The sequence below is a fragment of the Alternaria incomplexa genome (assembly GCF_024043165.1).
Source record: "Alternaria incomplexa strain BMP 0042 chromosome Unknown scaffold_9, whole genome shotgun sequence".
NCBI classification, from domain to species: domain Eukaryota; kingdom Fungi; phylum Ascomycota; class Dothideomycetes; order Pleosporales; family Pleosporaceae; genus Alternaria; species Alternaria incomplexa.
In genome coordinates, this window is record NW_026249858.1 from 1,513,157 (window position 1) to 1,531,751 (window position 18,595).

The 18,595-nt window shown below is 54.2% G+C and overlaps 4 protein-coding genes across 4 annotated transcripts; 1 reads left to right on the forward strand and 3 right to left on the reverse strand.

Moving 5' to 3' along the window:
* Positions 1 to 855: 855 nt before the first annotated feature.
* Positions 856 to 3,198, reverse strand: J4E90_006862 (uncharacterized protein; the record flags this gene model as incomplete). Its single annotated transcript, XM_051436404.1, has 1 exon — positions 856 to 3,198. One exon carries the CDS (start codon positions 3,196 to 3,198, stop codon positions 856 to 858), a length of 2,343 nt encoding a protein of 780 aa, XP_051290198.1.
* Positions 3,199 to 6,130: 2,932 nt separating this feature from the next.
* On the reverse strand, positions 6,131 to 10,758 carry J4E90_006863 (uncharacterized protein; the record flags this gene model as incomplete). Its single annotated transcript, XM_051436405.1, has 11 exons — positions 6,131 to 7,323; positions 7,372 to 7,595; positions 8,493 to 9,131; positions 9,187 to 9,301; positions 9,352 to 9,459; positions 9,545 to 9,624; positions 9,675 to 9,837; positions 9,898 to 9,919; positions 9,978 to 10,150; positions 10,200 to 10,335; positions 10,396 to 10,758. 11 exons carry the CDS (start codon positions 10,756 to 10,758, stop codon positions 6,131 to 6,133), a joined length of 3,216 nt encoding a protein of 1,071 aa, XP_051290199.1.
* A 2,225-nt stretch (positions 10,759 to 12,983) lies between these two features.
* Positions 12,984 to 13,505, reverse strand: J4E90_006864 (uncharacterized protein; the record flags this gene model as incomplete). The annotated part of the gene is made up of 2 exons (XM_051436406.1): positions 12,984 to 13,418; positions 13,467 to 13,505. 2 exons carry the CDS (start codon positions 13,503 to 13,505, stop codon positions 12,984 to 12,986), a joined length of 474 nt encoding a protein of 157 aa, XP_051290200.1.
* A 1,495-nt stretch (positions 13,506 to 15,000) lies between these two features.
* J4E90_006865 (uncharacterized protein) lies at positions 15,001 to 17,144 on the forward strand (the record flags this gene model as incomplete). The annotated part of the gene is made up of 2 exons (XM_051436407.1): positions 15,001 to 15,148; positions 15,205 to 17,144. The coding sequence occupies 2 exons, from the start codon at positions 15,001 to 15,003 to the stop codon at positions 17,142 to 17,144; spliced, it is 2,088 nt and encodes a 695-aa protein (XP_051290201.1).
* Positions 17,145 to 18,595: the final 1,451 nt, after the last annotated feature.

The following is an 18,595-nucleotide window of genomic DNA, read 5'->3' on the forward strand; positions in this document are numbered from 1 at the left end:
TGCAGATGCACCTATTTAGCTCCATACAAGTATACAAATTAAAACTGTAGGACGCGTACGTGTTCACATAGCGCATACAATGTCTACACATACTTGGTTCGTAGCGTCCCGCGGCAGTTGAAATGTAACCGACGTCAAAGCAAGTGTTGATCCATCGGGCATTAAATTCTTCTGCGTTTGTGGGTCGTGGGTCAGTTCCATGGTTGTCACGCTCGTGGGTAGTGGGTCACCCGTTGCATGTCTGCGCAAGCATGCAAGTGCCGGTGTGGAGTACCTTACATCATCGAACTATATTGTCTATGATGGGTGGAGCACACGAGAGTCATGGCAGATGTGAGGACGTTTGCTTTTGTGATGGTGATGGACATGCAGTCGAACGTGGCAGATAAAGATTTCACCCACATCCACGGAACAGTAGTCAATCACAGGATCCTCGAATCCCATACAATGCATTCACAAACTCCCCAAAACCGGCGCTCAACCCGTTGTACCCTACGAGGAGGCCATCAATGCTACGCGAAACACCTAGATGCAATAGTCGAGACCAACAAAAGAGACACTAAAACCATGTAACGTGAAGAAGCCACACTGAAGACGATTGGGCAAAAATATGGATAAAAAGGCTATGTACATGAGAAGCCTGAAGTAGTGAAAGAAGCTCGAAAAAGAAGGTAAGTAGGCAAAGAAGGGAGAAACAAGAGCCTAAGAAGTTGAAATCGCTGGATGCTTCCATAGCAACCCTACGAGAAAGTGGGATCAGCGACCAACAAGCCCTACAACAGACTGCAGGGAACATGTAAAAATGCCGAATGTATACGGCGGCGCTGATCCTCACCTGTACAACACGTCTGCCGCTTATGCCGACAGCACGTGCATGTCCTCCTCATCCGCATCTTTGCGGATTCCAAACGGTTGAAAGGCATTTGTCTTGCCTTTGTGAGCGTGTACCGCGAGGCCCATCTCGCGCATGCGTTCTGCGCCGCGACCAGGAGCGGGACGCTTTTCTTTGGCACCTTTGCGGTGTTGCTTGCGGTACAGCTTCTCCTTGCGTCGTTGCCTCTTCTTCTCGAGCCCGACTTTGATGTCGATGGCGCGGCGGATGGGCATGTCGGAACCGTCGGCGTCTTCGTCCTCGTCGAGGTCGAATGGATTCCTCATGGTGATGGGGGTGCGTGGGACAGAGGCTGAGACTGTGGGTGCAGGGCGCTCGGCGATGCCGGCGAAGCGGATGGAGGTATCGCTGCGCTGACGTGTGGTCATGTTCACAGGGTTGACGGAGCCGCGACGTGTAGGTGGTGGAGACCTAAGGCGCATTGGAGGCGGAGGAGAATGGTGGCGCTTGGGGGAGTTTCCAAACAGCTTGCGTGGTGGGGGAGAACGGTGCACAGCACGCTTCGCTGGTGGAGGTGATCGCAAGCGCTTCGGTGACGGCAGAGGAGATCGCTTCTTTGAAACCTCTTTGCGGCGACCTCGTCCATCGATGTTGACGGGGTCCATGCGGCCATGAATCATGAGATGATCAGTCTCGGAAGCTTTCTCGTCTTCTGAGACCTCATCCTCATCATCATCAGGTAGCTCGGGATCCGATGTCGGGAACGTAGGGTCGATGTCCTGTGGAGTAGGCTTGTGCTTGGCCGCACGTCGACGTTCAAGTGTCGACATGTACGCAGCTTCAGCCGGCCTATCCTCATCAAGCGTACCGCAGACGAAGTCTGTGCTGTCAGGCAGCTCAGGGGTGGGAACGCGGATGTTGACCGGCTTCGATGACTTTCTGCGCTTGGAAGGCTTGTCCATGATCTTGAGACCTTCGCGGCTTTCCAAAGACCCGATCGATGATTCAGAGACGGTTCGGTGAGTCTTCAGTCGAAGCTGTTCCAGATGCTCTACAGATGTCGCTGCAGTTGATGCTCCAGGCGCCCACCAGTCGTAGTCAGACCCGGCATCGCTGTCATCGTCTGAGACGGCAAATCCGTTCTCATCATCAGTCTGGAAACCCTCGTCAGTCGCGTCGCTGTACGCGGCATCGTCTTCATCCTCGTCTAACAGATCGTCATCGTCGTCATCCATTTCGACGTTGTCCTCATCGTCGTCCTCGTCCTCTTCATCGATGGCTTCCTCTTCAGCAACCTCCTCGCCTAGCTTACGCAGGTTGTTCTCAATCTTGAGCGTATCCTGGACCGTAAGCCGGCTTCGATGGCAGGTAACTTCTTGAGTCCACTCTTCGACCTCCTCTTCTGAGCTAGCAAACTCGTGGAACCGGTATGCTTCACAGCGGGCAAGGTCGGAGTTGGAACTCAAGCGCCGCGTGTGGTCAACCGGGCGGACTTTACGCACGCTCACGGGGGAATTGTTGCGGACAGTAGAATCGGAGTCGCGATGGACTTTGGTGGTTGGCTTGGGAGACGAGGGTATCCGGCGTGGTGGCGGTGCGGGGCTGGCCATGCGGCGGGGTTTCGGCGCTGCTTCTGTAGATGGCTTGGACGGGCACGCGAACTTGATGGTGCAGACGCGCTTGGGGGGTTCTTCGGCCTGAGGAGCAGGAGCAGGCGCGGGCTTCGCAGGTGCCTCTGCTGGCTTCTTGTCCTCCTTGGACCCGCACGCAAACATGATGCGCCTCTTCCTTCCCAGAACAGCCTCGATGCTCTGCTCGGTGCTCTGAGCGGGCGCGGTCTTGGGTGGTACTGGGGTGATGTTCTCGTCGTCGTGTGAGACCACGGAGATGGGTAGCTCCAACGGCTTGTTGTTGAACGTGGGCAGCATGCTGTGGAACGCTGCCGAAGGAAGTGGCGGGCTCGGCGTGCAGGGCCGTGTGCCAGGGCTCGTGAAGCCTCCATCGCTAGTGAGATCTGCGGTGCCGCTGTTGTTACTCCATGTCGAGACGCACGACATGCCGCGGACGGGGCTCGCATCCGAGTGTTCCTCAACAGGCGAGCTCGCGTTCGAGCCCGACTTGAGCGCCGAGGTAAGGAGCGATGCTTTGCGATCGATGACGGGTTTCGATTTGGTGAAGGATGTGGAGGAGGAATGCTGGAGCACCAGGGGCGCAGGGCGTTGCGCGCGAGGTTCAGGGGGTTCGTCTAGGTCGCCGACCGCCTCCTCCTCTGCTGTCATATCTGGCGGACATGTATTCGACATGTTCTGCTGTGTGTTTACTTGCAACGCGCCCTGTCTAGCAAAGTAATCCTGCTCGTTCGCCATGTGTTCTGTAGTCGGTGGTGTATCGATCGAGGAACGTGCGTGGGGTCGGTGCAAGGTCGTGTATCAGATCCAATTGCTGAGTGCGAATAATATTTCGAAGTGATGCCGTAATAGTGAAGTTGTGTGGTCGTGATGCAAGCGGGTGAGGCGTTTCACGGTTTCTTTTTGGCGCAGTGCACCTGGCGCAGCGTTCCTGGACCCTCGTTAGAGCAGGAGGCGTGCTATGTCGATCGTGTCGAGTGCAATGCAATTAGAGGCGGTTCGGCGGATTACTGCTGGGCGGTATGGATGGGTGTGTGGGAGAGTGGGGCCCCAGTGAGGCGAAGTGTTATAATATGGACAGAAACATGGTGGAGCTGTGTGTGAGGAGCCTTGGGTGGAACTAGAAGCGGGCTCGAAGACGTGTCAGAAGCGACAAGCGTCGGGCAGTGTCGAGTGGGAAGGGGTACCTGGAGAGGATGAGGTCGAGTTCCCACAGCGACAGCGACGTGTGGCGACGGGCCGCAGGCTAGCAGAGGGCCCGTTGACAAGTGCGTGAGTGAGCGGTGCTAGGGACGGTGCAGATCGAGAGCCAAGCTGTGCTGTCAGGCGACTTCAGACTGCAACAGTAGTGGCGCAACGCAGGTGGGACTGGTGGTAGGAGAGAGGGAGCGAGGAATTTGATATGCGCTCTGGCGGCTCGGCACCATCTGGTCTGCAAAGCACAAACAGTGGGTAGCCGGCATTTTAATTCGCGCCCACGCCCGCGCAGCCAATGCCACGCATGGCCTTTGTCAATTGTGCACTGGTCTAGCAATGCACCTGCTCACGCTGCCACACCTGCCCTTCCGTGACACGAGCCCTTTGGCCGTCAGATTCGGCAATCTCTGCGCGCAGTCACCCTCACTCATCAACAATCAATGAACTTTGTTGCGGCTGTTGTATTGCTTTGTTATCGCCTTTGTTGTTGATTATTGACTTCCTCCCCTTGTCAGTGCGGAGATGACATCTGCGACTAGAATACTCCAGCACCTGGGAGTATGCCAAAGCAGGTTTCATCCTTCCAGCACAGCCGATGCAAGACGCAATCGAGCAGCGCAGCCCATGCCATGCTGAATTCCGCAAGCTTCGGAAGCAGGACCCTGATCAACGCGACGCCGCCGACAACGCCCCGCTAGCCAGCCCTCACACCTTCTTTTGTACCATCTGTCCGACGTCGCATGCATCAACACGACCACATGCACGCCCTCTGCTCAACCCCAAGCACGGCGGCTTGATACCATTTTCCTCAAATGCCTCATTCCTCGCCATGTCTCGATATCTCCTTCCTTCTCCCTTCTCTCAGCTCCACATGGCAGCTTCATCTCTTTCTGCCACCTCCACACCGCTACTTGACCGCTTCTCCTACACCCGCGCCTCACCTTAGTCCAAAGAGGACGCGTCTACACTGTAGAAAGTAGTCCATCATCTGACTCCATTCAAGCCTCAAGAACGGGATACCGGTTTAACCCACCGTGCTCTGCCGCCAATCTGCAGCTGCACGATACTTGTCGTGCAGTGCCCAGCAAGAGGGTCCATCTCACGTCTGGGGTTCCGTTCGCTGAGACGCAGTATAACATTTCGCCAGCAAGCGCCTCAGCCGGCTCCAAACGAGCCTGTCCCAATCGCCGACATTGTATTCGCGGGGAAGGCACCCGTACCCCATGACGCGTGACGCTCCTGCTTAACAACCCCCACGCGTGGTTTTCGCGCCAATACCAGCGTCCTGTTGCTTCGTACTCCTCCCATACGTATCTGCTACGGCTGTGTAGGAGGAAAAGGTACCCCACACAACTTACGCAGTGTACAGTACGCAGCTTGGGTATTACCCGGTAGCCGGCACGGCTTGCTACTTGCGGTCAGGCCTGAACAGCTGTCTGCCGTCCTCTTACATCTAATCCTTGTCTCTGCATCGCGATATGACGTAGTTCCTCCCTTCCCATTCCCGAACAACCGATCCTCATCATATGCGCGTGATATCAGCAGCGTCGTAAACACACATACATCGGCGCTCTCCTCCACCAGCACCACGTGTTGGAATGTGGAAAGTACGAGCGATGTAGTTTGGGACTACCCCTCATTTGCTAGTTTGACTCGGCAGCGGCGCGCGTACTAATGTTGCTTGCTTGCGCCATACTTGCCTGAAGTGTGCAGTGTGGTTTCAAACTGGCTAAAACGTTAGAAGCTGGGTTACTCGTCTCGACATGCGAAGAGCTAGCAGTGACAGACTGGGATGTTGCTTTGCTGCGAACAAGACCCTTGATCCGTAATGGGTGAAGAAGTATATCAACAGCACTACAGTATGTCTGCACACCTCTAGACCTGGCCGTTCACATCATACTATCATTCCACATCACCAGACACTCTATCCCTCCTTCCCCCCTTCTCTACCGCACCAATCCCATCTCACCCATCACCCACCGTCACACAACAACGTCCCGTCGATCCCGCACCTGGGGCCAAGCCGCCTAAGCTACACACAACCTTCCCCCCAAGACACTCCTTACTTCAGCCAAGCGGCTCGGCATTTCTCCTAGTCACCTGCTTGTTTCACGACCCGCTGATCCAGTACGAGTAATACCGAACAAGAGACCAACAACATATAGTACACTGGGGTAAACTCCGGGGAGTGCGTGGAGGCTATGGGGTAAGACGATTGCTGGAAATTGGGTATGGGACACAAGACAGGTGCTCTGTCTAACATTCTTTCCCTGTAGGTTGTAGTACCAGATACGTGCCTCATACATCGCACAATACAGATATTTTGCTGAACGTTCATGTCAGAACACCTGCTCACTATCGAGAACAGCTGTGGTGATTCTCGTCTCGCCCCAAGACTCGCCCCTATGCAAAGATATCGCTTTCGGTGTAGTGATTTCTATTATCAGACGTACAGCTGCACTTAAACTCCATCTTATTCATCCTCCCCAGGTATACTCAACCTCCTCAACTCCTGAATCTGATTCCCCAGCTGCCGCTTCTCAACCTGCAACTCCTTCCTCCAATTATCCCTGACAAAATCCAGCGTCCGTGCAAACACCAGCTCCCTCTCACTGCGCTCATGCTGAGGTACAAAAGTATCCGGAAACTGCGTCCAACCATGTCTGCACCCAGGTGCGTGCCACACTTCCATGCCTCCGTTCTGGCTACTGGGCACATTGTCCGATCCCGCTTGTCCACCTTGGCGTCCGTCCCAGTCGCCTGAGCGCCCGTCGCCGAAGCGTACAGGCCCGTTCCAGTCGTTGTTGTTCATTTTGTCGACCCAGACGTCGCTTTGCACGGCTAGGGTGTCTTTTTCAGGTAGGACGAGGAGGATGGCGGCGTTCTTCTGGATGTGCATTGGGTCGTTCAAACCGGGGCTGGCTCGCGGGTGCGGTCGTAGTTTGCGCGGGAGGTAGGTCGGGCCCATGATTGAGAATAGGCCAGGTGCTTTCGGCTTCTGTTTGTGGTGGTCGTCTGGTCGCAGCGCATTGGGCAAGGGCTTCATGGGGCGCTCGTGTGGGAGTAGGCGTGCGTCGAGCGAAGGGTAGAATAGGAGGAGCGGCAGCATGCGGGGCTGTGCTTGAGGGGGAGGTAGAAGAGAGGGCCACGACTCGAAGGGATCGTCTAGGATAGTGGCTCTGCGGTTTTCGGGCATGATAGGCGACATGGTGTCTGCATGCGCAGGCTCATTCGTGCGCGAGCGAGGACCGATCGTAGTCGACATGCCGAGTTCAGGACAAGGCGGTACTGATATAGCCATGTTCAAGGCGATGTTTCCTCCTGCTGAGAAGCCTGAGATCGCGAGACGTGTAGGGTCGAGGGTGATGGTCTTGACGTGCTCAAGGTGTGGTGCAAGAGGTTCCTTCTTCTTCTTTTCCAGTGCGCCATCCCGTACTATGGAGTAGTACCGCTGAATTTCCTCTCTAAGGACCTTGCCGGCTTTCGAAACTCCACTTGTGTCTAGGATCGCGGACAAGACGTCTTCCGCGTCGTGAATAGCGGCGGGGAATTGGTGGAAGGGTCCAATGCGATAGGATACGCTGATGACTACGGCGCCGAGCTCACGCGACATCATCGACGCATAAGGGGCTTGCTCCAAGGGCGATCCCATTATGAAGCCTCCGCCTAGTGTTGTTAGCCACGAGCGTCTTCATAAACATTCCGGTTTCGTACCATGAAAATCCAGCACCACAGGCACACGCCATTCCCCAGTCTCTTTCCTCTCCTGGTCGCCATTGCCTTCGAGGTCGACTGGTTTCGGCGGAACAAAGACGTAGATATAGATGAGGTTGCCCTTTCGACTCGGCAGCGATATGAGAAAAGGATGGGGCCCCTTAGGCGACGTGACGTGCAGGATGGAGAGAGGAACGAATCGCGGTATTTGGACAAGCGCAGTGCTGGATGCAGTCAGTGTCGGCCTCGCGCATTATTCATTACGGGATCTCCTACCGCCATTGTATGTGGAAGGGGAGGCGGAAAAAATAGGCAATCGAATGGAAATAGCTGCTCATCGTGATTATGACACGGAGGTAGACAGGGCGACGGCGTTCATGACGCGGAGGACTCGTTGTATGCGGCTGCGTCACGCATTGAATGCTGAGTGAGCAATGTGCGTTGCGCGTTCAAAAGGACTAAGGGGGACGCGGACTGTGTGCCCAGCTGGAAGGCACGGAAGCCATGGTCGGGTGTGACGTCAGATGTTGTTCGCGCTGCGATGCGATACAGGGAGATCGTGCGTTGCCGAAATTGTTGATGGTGTTTCAAGCCGGCCCCGGCTAGGCCAAAGCTTGATTGCGCGAAGCATCGCAGGGGTCATCCACCACACCTGGGCACTTCTTATTAGCACTGTCTTGTGTCAGTTCATGCCCAATGTAGATACTTTCTGGTTCTGATCTTGACAACTCCGGGGCATACACCTATTTGAAAAGGACCCGTTGAATGAAGGTGCTTGTTGCTACACCTGGCAATGTCAAAAGTACCGAACGTCACATCACAAAAGCATTGACAAGAACATGGTTTCCAGATTTACTCTGACATTTGGTATATATAGACTAGCTGACCATGATCATCATGCCACATATCAGCGGTACTACACCCTGCAACTCATATGCAAGGCCCTGGACCACCGCGAAGGAGAAGTCGTTGTCGCGTCATGTCGTGAAGCGTGAATCGTTAACCGGAGTACTCAGCCTGAAGCCGTGGAGGCGCAGGCGACGAAAGCAAGCCGCATGAAGCAGGCTAGCTAAGCACTTTTGGAAGACGGTGAAGGACTTTGGAGAACCAAAGCAGCTTACCAGGCAGCGGCCTTGTCGTCGGCGTCGGCATCAGCAGAGAAGCCTCCTCCACCTCCACCGAAACCGCCGTCATCGCCACCGAATCCAGTATCAGCGGCAGCCTCTCCACCGAAGCCAGTAGCCTCAGCGTCGAAACCTCCCGCGTCACCACCGCCAAAGCCACCACCAAGACCGTCATCAGACTCATCGTCAGTACCGTCGTGCCACTCGATAGTGTTGGGATCCTCGGGCATGTGCTCTTGGAGAAACTCTGGAATTTCCTGCTTGCTCTCGCACAGAATCTTGCAGAGGTCTTCGCCAATATCTTCGTTGCGGTCGTTGAAGAAGGACGTAGCCTTGCCCTCATTACCGATACGCGCGGTACGTCCGATGCGGTGAATGTATTCCGTGATGCCATCATGCATAGTTGAGGGAAGATCGTAATTGATGACGTGCTTGACGTTGGCGACGTCGAGACCACGCGCAGTGACTCCGGTAGCGACGAGGATGGGGCATCTGCCGGTACGGAACGAACGAAGAGCATCTTCACGCTCGCGCTGAGTTCGGTCGGAGTGGATGGAAGTAACAGGCATGCCCTTGTTGTATAGGAAGTCGTCGACCATATCACACTTAACCTTGGAGTTAGTGAACACAAGGGTGCTATAATGGCAAAGTTAGCGACTCGCACTCGTTGTAGTTGTCAGAAAAACTGTACCGTTGAGGGCCTTCGCTGAAGATCAAGTCAAACAGTGCCTGGCTCTTGGCGCTCTCCTCTGCGAAGATGACCTGCTGGGTGATGTTTTGATGGGTGCTGCCAACCCTACCGACCTCTGTATATTGTGAGTGGGTTGTTCGTTAAATTGAGGAAGTGGAAACATACTGATCCGGACGCAGTCCTCGTCCATGTATTCCCGCGTCAGACGACGAGCTGACTTGGGGAACGTGGCAGAGAACATGAGATACGTGTGGTCGGCGTCGTCGTTCTGGTCTAAGCGGTTGTCAGTATGTGATACAAAAGATGGTCCAGCAAGTAATTCTTGGAAGTCCATGCTGCGAAGAGTGTGTCGACATACCTGAACCAGCGAACAACTTCTCCATAGCCTCTTCCCAACCACTGGAGAGAAGCTCGTCAGCCTCGTCAATTACGGTGAACCTGTTCGTGTTAGTCAGTTATAAAGTACCTTACAAAATTGCTTGACTTACTTCAGGCGGTTGAAGGACAGCAGGTTGATGTTAGACATAAAGTCCATGAGGCGACCCGGAGTCGCGATGAGAATATCACAGCCCATCTCGAGCTGTTCCCGCTGATTCCTGCTGGGGGCGCCACCGTAGATGACGCAAGGACGCAGCATGGTACGGTAGCACACTAAACGGAGGGTATGATGTCAGCATGTGTCTCATATGAATTTCGTACTGGGGTACCTACGACGACGCGCCTCGTCAAAGATCTATCACGAACCCAGGTCAGTATACGTTCAGCATGTACTTCGTATGATGGAAACTTACCTGACAAGCAAGCTCCCGCGTAGGGCAGACGACCAGGACGAGCGGCTCTGCACGGACTTTGTCGGTGAGAGGGTTGTAGCGGACCGGGTTGGGGCGCGGCGCAGCGAGTTGACGGGCCTTGCCCATGAGCTTGGACAGAATCGGGAGGAGGAACGCAGCAGTCTTGCCGGAACCTGAGTAGTGTTAGTAGGAAGTAGAGTGAGTACGGACGAGGCGACTTACCAGTCTGTGCAACGGCGACCACGTCGTGTCCAGTCAAGATAGCAGGGATGCAGTAGGACTGAATCGGGGTCGGGGCCACGTACTGGCACAACTTGACGTTGTCAAGCATGATCGGGTGGAGACCGGCATCTTCGAACTGACAAAGTTTAGCAAAGAAGCATGCGAAGACCTGCAGGCCCAAGTTTCAGTGACTTACGTTGCGGACGGGGCTGATCTTGGTGGGACCCGAGAGAGTGACGTCGAACGAGAGCGCCTTGATTGCACCACCGGCGCGCTGGAGATACTGGTCGGTGAAGAGCATCTTCTCGAGCTCAGGGTTGGGTTCTCCAACATCGCCGAACTCGTCGTCCCACTGGTAAATAGCAGCGTCCGAGAGCCAGACAGCAGTGTCGCGAGTGTCGTCCTCGGCAGGAGTGCCACCAACGACTGTCTCATACTGGAAGGGAACTGGGTTGTTCCATCCGGCTTCCTGGGCACGCGCAAGATCTTGAGCCTGCTGCTCCTTGCGGGCAGCGCCGGCGTCGGTCGCAGTCGCCTCGGGAGCTCCTGCGTCAGACATGACGATGAGGGGAGAAGGTAGAAAGTGTAGAAAGTGTAGCTATTGCTTGGACGAGACTGCTAATTGCAGCGTGTGTGAGAGCTGGGGATGTGGGGTAAGGGAGTTGGAGGTAGCGGGGAGAAAAGCTTGCGTTGTTTATATGGACAGAAAGGGTAGGAGCTGTGCGCAGTAGCGTCTCTTAGCGCGCTTTCCAAAGGAGATACTGGTGCCTGGGTGACCACGATGATAAGCGAGAGATCAGAAGCTTCCACATTTGAGGTGAGTGAGGATAGGTGAAAGAGATAGTAAAGGGACTGCCAATATCTGTCCTGCGGTATCAAGATGATATCGACGCACTGTACGATGACGCAGTAGTTTCTGGCAGCTGTGACGAGTGGACTGTCATCCCGGATCAAGCATGAACGACTCGACTCAAATTGAAGAAGTAACAGGCCATATGAAATGCGAGCTCCTATATCTTGCACGCAGGTATATCGGTGAAGTGACGCTCGAGGCGATGGCGCCACGGTGAGAAGAATAGTGAGAGTTGTGGAGATGGCGAGGCTCGCATAAGAAATTCTATCAGAACTGAAAGTGATGTGTTGTCGGGCATGCAAATCGATTTACAACAGTACACGTCTGACATGCTCGTTGCCGCTTTCTCACACAACAGGTGGAGCACGGAAGAATTGTTGCTGAGAGCAGCGAATAGTTATTGGCTTCCTTTCCTTTTACTTTGAACAAAGATGTACTTTTTCGCCTCTAGAATACGTGACAGTCAGGGCGCTTTGCGAGTATGAGGACTGAGAAATGGCTTGACAATGAATTGGTAGATGTCGATAAGAATGGAAAGGATGCAATGGGAGATCTTCTTACATGTACACACGGACTGAAACTACTATCTCATGATTCACATTCGTAACAAGGCCAGTGTTGTTAAGACTGCGCTTCGTCTCACAAGTCCTTGTGTAGTACCAACTTACATTTCCAACCCCTTGTGAAGTAGATGCAATACACATAGCCCAGACGGGCCTGTCTGCACATAGCACGACCCTATACTGTATGTTACTTGTGACATGTAAGAAAGTACGGAATTGCGGTTGCAAGAAGTCGTAAATATGTAAAGAGATACAGAAGACGTCTGCAGCAGTCGTTGTCACGACGTGACCCAAGGAGGACACTATGCCGGAACCGAGCTGGTGTACCGTGCCTGAATCATGGATGGCGGGCCGACTGAACCAGACACGCGATGACGCGCCATACATGCCGACTCCAGCTTCGCTCACAGCCGCAATGCTCGTCTTCTTGACCATGACTTCCGGGATCGCGACGACAGAATGGTCATTGTCGGCTATACGTTCTGCGGTACACAGGGGAAGGCGCTACTGACAGACTTCTCCGCAGCTTCCTGAGCCCCTCGATCGCTCTCACGACCGCGACCGCACGACCGCCTCTACGACAGCGACACACATCGGCCGCGTGTGCCATGATAGAACACTATGATGCTCTCACTACTATGCTGCTATCTTCGCGATCTCGACACCGCCGACAGCAGCTTCGACAGCGGCCACGGCGCCGGCTCAGACGCGCATGCCCACATGCATCGGCGGTGCCTTGTCGTCGGTCATATACACCTAGAGCCTTCTGTAGAACCATGGGACTTCAGCTGACAGACAGGGCTGTGGCGCGATGATTTAGCGTCGAGAAGGCACACGATACTCCGGCGTACTCCAACGTGTCGACGACACCACGTAGCTGCACATGCTCCAGCAACTAGAGCAATAATGTATGATTCTACCAAACTGCGGAGTGCAAGCACTATTCGCCAGCAGGGCACCCGCCGCCTCAAGAGCGACCGAAGCTTCTCGTTGAAGAACCCACATCACAGGAATACCTCGCCCGAGGCCCTCTAGCCCGACATGCGAAGCTACACGCTCGAAGAGAGAGGGAATGACAAGGACACACAGCCATGACGATGCGCGCTCTCTTTCTGTACGAGAGGCCCTCTCTCGCATCCGTCATGTTGGAAGCCGGCCACTGCAATGTGAGCCGCGAAGTCCAAGTCCTATGAGACGCCGAAGGATGCAAAACGTTCCGGACGCCCCAGTCTCAGCTCCAGAATTTCGCTCGTATGCTTCGTTTAACTGGGTGTTTGTCAGCCTTGTTTGTCATGCGTGTTCCAAGAAAATATTGTCTCTCCACCAATGGAAAAGCAATGACTTCTTTCAAGTCGATGTAGATCGGGCTTACTTGTTGCGCCCCCATTTTCCAGGCGGTTTACCCCAGCCCCCCAAGATGTTGCTGAAACGACGTGGATCCATGTTCGGATCCCACAGCGACTCTCCAGGACGGAGCGGCACGTACTGCTCGTCACCCCTGGGGCCGTCGGGAACCAGCTTCTTCCTCTCCACTTCTGTAAGACGAAACGGCGGGTATTGCTCGTTGACCTTAGGGACGGTAGGGTTCGCATTCTTCACTACCACCTTCTCCGCCTCTTTCGCCGCTGCTTTCTTTCGCTCCGCCTTCTCTTGTTCCGCCTTCTGTCGTTCCTCTCTCTTTGCGAGGGTGACCTTGGTAGGCTCGAAGCCGCCCAGGTCGAAGCGCTTGGTCTTGCTGTCGATGAAACGGTTACCGCCGAGAAACATAGCGCCGTGGTGCGCTGAAGATCTCGAGTTGTCCATCTGATGTTACGTTAGCGTTAGTTAACAGTCGCGGGGGCTGAAGCTTACCGCGGCGGAGAGGTGCGATGCAGATGTATCTGTTATCATAAGTTAGTATGCTATTAGGTCTTTGTTGAGCTGCTCCCTAAAGTAGGTAGCATTGTAGTCATAGGTAGACTGCTACCCCGCCGTCCTGCTTGTGTATGCTCGCGATGGCGCGACCGTGGTCTGATCGAATACCTCGAGGCGACTGCGAGACAGTCGAAGAGCATTGAGAAATTTACGGGTACTTGTGTGTCGGCAGCTGGGGTCCTTATTATAAAGGTGGCGTTGAGAGTGGTGCGGTGATTGTGTTAGGAGCACGAAGCAACAGGCAGATTTGCCTGGGAATGCTCGGACGATCTCTTTGCACCTCCGCACTCACCCCCATCACCTTGTACTTTGCCACCTCTTGGGAGCAGTGCATGCGACGCCGCTAGCCGCTGGCGCCTCCGAGATCCCTCTTGCTCATTGAGCCAGTTCGCCTCTCCGAAGGCAGTCCTCGGATACCGATCGATGTCCCCAGCTTGCGACACGCCTCAGACGGAACCGCTTTTCAACGAGGTCGCGAAGGAAGATAGCAGCAGGCCGAGTCATGCTCACCTGTTGTCTCTCGAGACAGTCGATCATCCAACGAGCATGGACTTGAACAAACAATTGAGATGTCAAGGCGGAGATACAGCAAACAGCCAGCCCGCTTATTAGCTGCCCGAGTCATAGTATGGCAATTGGAGAAGGTAAAATGTCCTCGAGCTCGACAGACTGTCCTTAGTGAAGCCCGTAAGAAGTATCGCTGTAAAGCACGCCCCTCGATCTTCTGATATGCTAGGCCAAGTCACAGTGCCCGCATGTATATATAGGCATATAGTCCCCTGTGTTGTCACTTGCTCAAGTCTACATCCACTGTTCCTTGGATACATTCTTCCAACATTCCTAGGGGCTATGCCTTCTGCTTCTCCTTCTGACATGTATCCCGTCGACACAGTAAGCTTCTACTTGTGTGGCGTGCAATGGGCTGGCGAGCAATGTCAAGCTCGAAGGCGAGCTCATTATCTAACGCTTGTGGATTGCTGCATAAGATCTGCAGCATAGTTCCACAAAAAGACGTTGGGCATCACACACATACGAATGCCTAGAGAGCTAAACATGTAGCCGAGTCAGCCGCTAAACGCGAGGCTGTCACGCATGTAGTTTAGGCGAGCTTCTACAAAGTCGTTACCCTATCAATTTCGGGCCGACATGGTGTTCTCACAGTACATCATACCAAAAGATTCTACCGTCCATTGTAACAATCCTACGTCTGATTTTCTCTGACGTTGTGCTTGAAGCCACCCCGAATTGGTGGCTTGTTAAAGTTAGCGAGACATACGTCATCACTCCCTGACTTCCCTGGCGTTGTCCACGCGACAACCCGCGCATCTTGGTTATCTCACATGCACGCCCCTCGTGCACATACCTGCAGGAGATCTCCAGATCTCCAGATTCCATTTTCTTCTTTGTACAACATGCACCCAGACTCGTTGTTGTCTACTGCAGTCTTCACCACATTACCAATTGACTGGCAATGAACGACCCCGGCCTCGACGAGCCAGCAGGCGCGGCAGCGCAAGATGTTAATGACACAGTCCACGACGAAGACGAACAAGCGGAGCAGGAAGAGCGGGAATATCTCGATCCAAGTTATGTCGCCCAGTGCCTCGACATCGCTTTACGTACGCTGACAAACTCAGTCAATGGTGGTTTGCCTCCACAGCGAGTCCCCTCATAGCAGGAACATTCGGCCCCATCGCCAACGGCTTCTCCATCTGCGCCCTCGTTGAAAAGTGGAGAGTATACATCCCGCCGGGAAGCGACGAGGGACACGGCTCGAAGATTACGGATCCGAAATGGCTTATCGCGGTCAATTCAGTCTCGCTCGTCTTTGCGTTGAGTGCAAACATCAGTTTGCTGCTCAACATGTCAAGAAGACTGACGTTTGAGATTGCGCAACCTATCACTATCATCGGCTTCTATCTTGCTGGTTTCCTTTTGATGGCGCTCGTGGGGGTCGCTTCGTCATCTGTGTTCCGGATTCAGCCTATGAAAGAACATGCTCTCAGCCAAGCGTATTACTACGCTATCATCGCTGCGGGTATCTACTTCATTATCGCTTCGCTAATGGCCTTTACTGCTTTCGGAGCGTGGAAGGGGCATTACGCTAGAGACTTCCGGCTGACGGCCAGTCAGAGGACGCTGATGCTACAGACAATCGCCTTTATGGTCTACCTGCTTATCGGCGCTCTGATATTCTCATACGTCGAAGGCTGGATGTTCCTGGATGCCGTGTTCTGGGCCAACTTTACCCTTCTCACAATAGGTTTCGGCGGGGAGTTTGTGCCTAAAACGCATACTGGTCGCTCACTCCTTATTCCATATGCAATTGGTGGCCTAGTCACAGTTGGTTTGGTCATTGGTTCTATTCGATCTCTTATTCTAGAGCATGGAAAGCAAAAGATGGCTGCTCGCTTTATGGAAGTCAAAAGACAAAAGGTTCTCAAGTCTATCGATGGCGACACGCAGACGATACGCATCTCACTGTGGGAAAAGGTCGAGTTCTCCTCGAAAGGTTTGACAGAAGCACAGAGACGAGAGCAAGAGTTCCACATCATGCGCCGCGTGCAAACACTATCCGAGCGCAAGAGGCGATACACCGCGTTAGCCCTATCAACCACAGCAGCAATGCTACTATGGTTCCTAGGCGCTCTAGTATTCATGTACTCCGAAAAGCCGCAAGGATTCAGCTACTTCGTCGCCCTCTACTACGCCTACGTCTCGCTCTTAACGATCGGGTACGGAGACTACGTTGTCGAAAGCAATGCCGGAAAAGCCTTCATGGTCTTCTGGAGCCTCCTCGCCGTCCCCACACTAACCATTCTCATCTCTAACATGGGCGACACAGTCATCAAAGCCTTCAAGGACTTCACCATCTGGCTCGGTTCGCTCACCGTCCTACCAGACGAGGAAGGGCTCAGCGCCGCACTCAAAGTCGGATGGACGCGCATCAAATCCGGCAAGATTGGCGAAAACGAAAAGGCAGGCTACCGCAGCAACTCTGCCGGTCCTACAGAAAACCGCACAGAAGACAGATTAGCAGCCTACATAGAAGAAGAAGAGCTAGGCAAAGCGGAAGAGGCCGGCGAACACGGCGACTATCTCGAACGCGACATCCGCTTCTACCACTTTGTCCTCGCAAAAGAAGTCCGTAAACTGATGAAAGACGTCGAAAGCTCATCGTCAAAACAATACGAGTACCACGAGTGGCAGTACTACCTGCGTCTAATCGGCCAGGACGAAAACGATCCTTCGCACCACCGCCAGCCCAAAGCCAACACTCCGCATAAGCACGATGATGGCGAAGCTCCTGATATCGGCTCTGCGGACGATGGGAAGAAGCGTGCTTGGAGTTGGCTGGGGATAAGGAGTCCGCTCATGGGCAATCAGTCTGAGCCGCAGTGGCTGCTACAAAGGTTGGCGATGAAGTTGGAATCCGAGATGCGCAAGATGAGTTCGTCTGACGAGAAGGTGAGGAAGGCGAAACCACCCATCTCCATGGCAGAATTGAGAAAGCGCAAAGGTAGTGGGAAGGCGTCTGAAGAAACGCAGACAAGGACGTTGCAGGAGGATGTCGAGGCTACGGCGGTTGGCCAGCGTGCTGTCAAAAGTGGTTGATGCTGTGAAGGGGGATGTCTGGGGACGATTATGTGAAGTGCATGTCACGGCGTTTGTGAATAGTCATTGCTGAGGGGTATACATACATTTCCTACTACCTCTTCCGTACATACAATTTCGGCAGCTTTGATATCCCTCTACCACCCTAATACACTAGTAGTATCACAATCTCCACCATGTCCTCCACACCACCCACCCCCCTACCCACTCTCTGGCTCTTACCCCCTCCCTCCCTCCTCCCCTCCCCACATCACCCTGCCATCGAACCCGCATCCCTCGCCATCAGCGCCCTCCTCGGTTCCCTCGCCCTCGTCTTCATAACAACCTTCCTCATCAGGAACCCTCATAAAAGAAATTTCCTGGACGGCACAAGCGGAACGCCGGAGGAGGAGCAAGCAGAAAAGCAGCTTACTATCAGTGGTCCTCTGGATGATGTGCTAAGGCGGAATGGGAATGATGGGGATGATGGGGATGATGGGGTGGGGCATCCGGTACCGAGGTTGTGGTCGGGGTTCTCGAGCTCGAATGAGGAGGTTGGACGGGTTGGGCAGGGGGTAGAGAGGAGGAGGGTGGTTGAGCTTGATAATATGCCAGCGAGGATGCCGGATACGAGTCATAATGGTATGACAGCGTACCCGACGTATCCTGTTGAGTTGGATGTTCTCCCGCGCTCACCCCAGGGTATTCATCATCGTTATCCGGATACGTACACTGGACGCGCACTACCGCCACCACCACCTCCCAAGATTCCAATACCCCAACACAACCCCAACCCTTACACCACCAACTACAACACCCACCCCACCGACATCAACAACAATGCCTCAAGCTCCCGCCCCACACGCCTCCCTCCCCGCAACCCACGCTACTCCTTCGGCGACGACGACACAACAGTCGTAGGCGATAAGGCGGACGTCGAGACTCTGCGGAGTGATTTGAGTTTTCCGGATACGGATTCGGATAGGGGTTCGGATAGTGCGAGTTATGAGGAGGGGAGGTGGAAGGGTGGGGATGTGGATGGGAGGGAGGTGGGTTTGGTGGGGAGGCATTGGGAGTGAGTAGGATGGGTAGAATGAGTAGGGTGGATTGAGTGGGATGAGTGGAGTAGAGCAGGGAACTGGGATGTGAGAGACAGTGTATCTCGTCTTGCAATACCAATTATTTTTTTCCTGCAAAATGGATCCATTCTCATCATCACTTCAACCTCCCAAAATCAGCCCTAACCTCCACATCCCCCTCCTCATCAACAACCTTACCCCTATCCCACTCCCGCCCCTCCCCCTTCTTCCTCCACACCACGTCCTCCTCCCCCTGCACATCCCCTCTCTCCCATTTCCTTACCTGATCATCCGTAAACCCAGCTTGCTTAAGTCGATCGGCGCCCTGTTGCTGCCAGCGCGCTCGGTCACGCAGTGCCTCTAGTGCGTCGCCCCAGTCGTCTTCTACGTCAG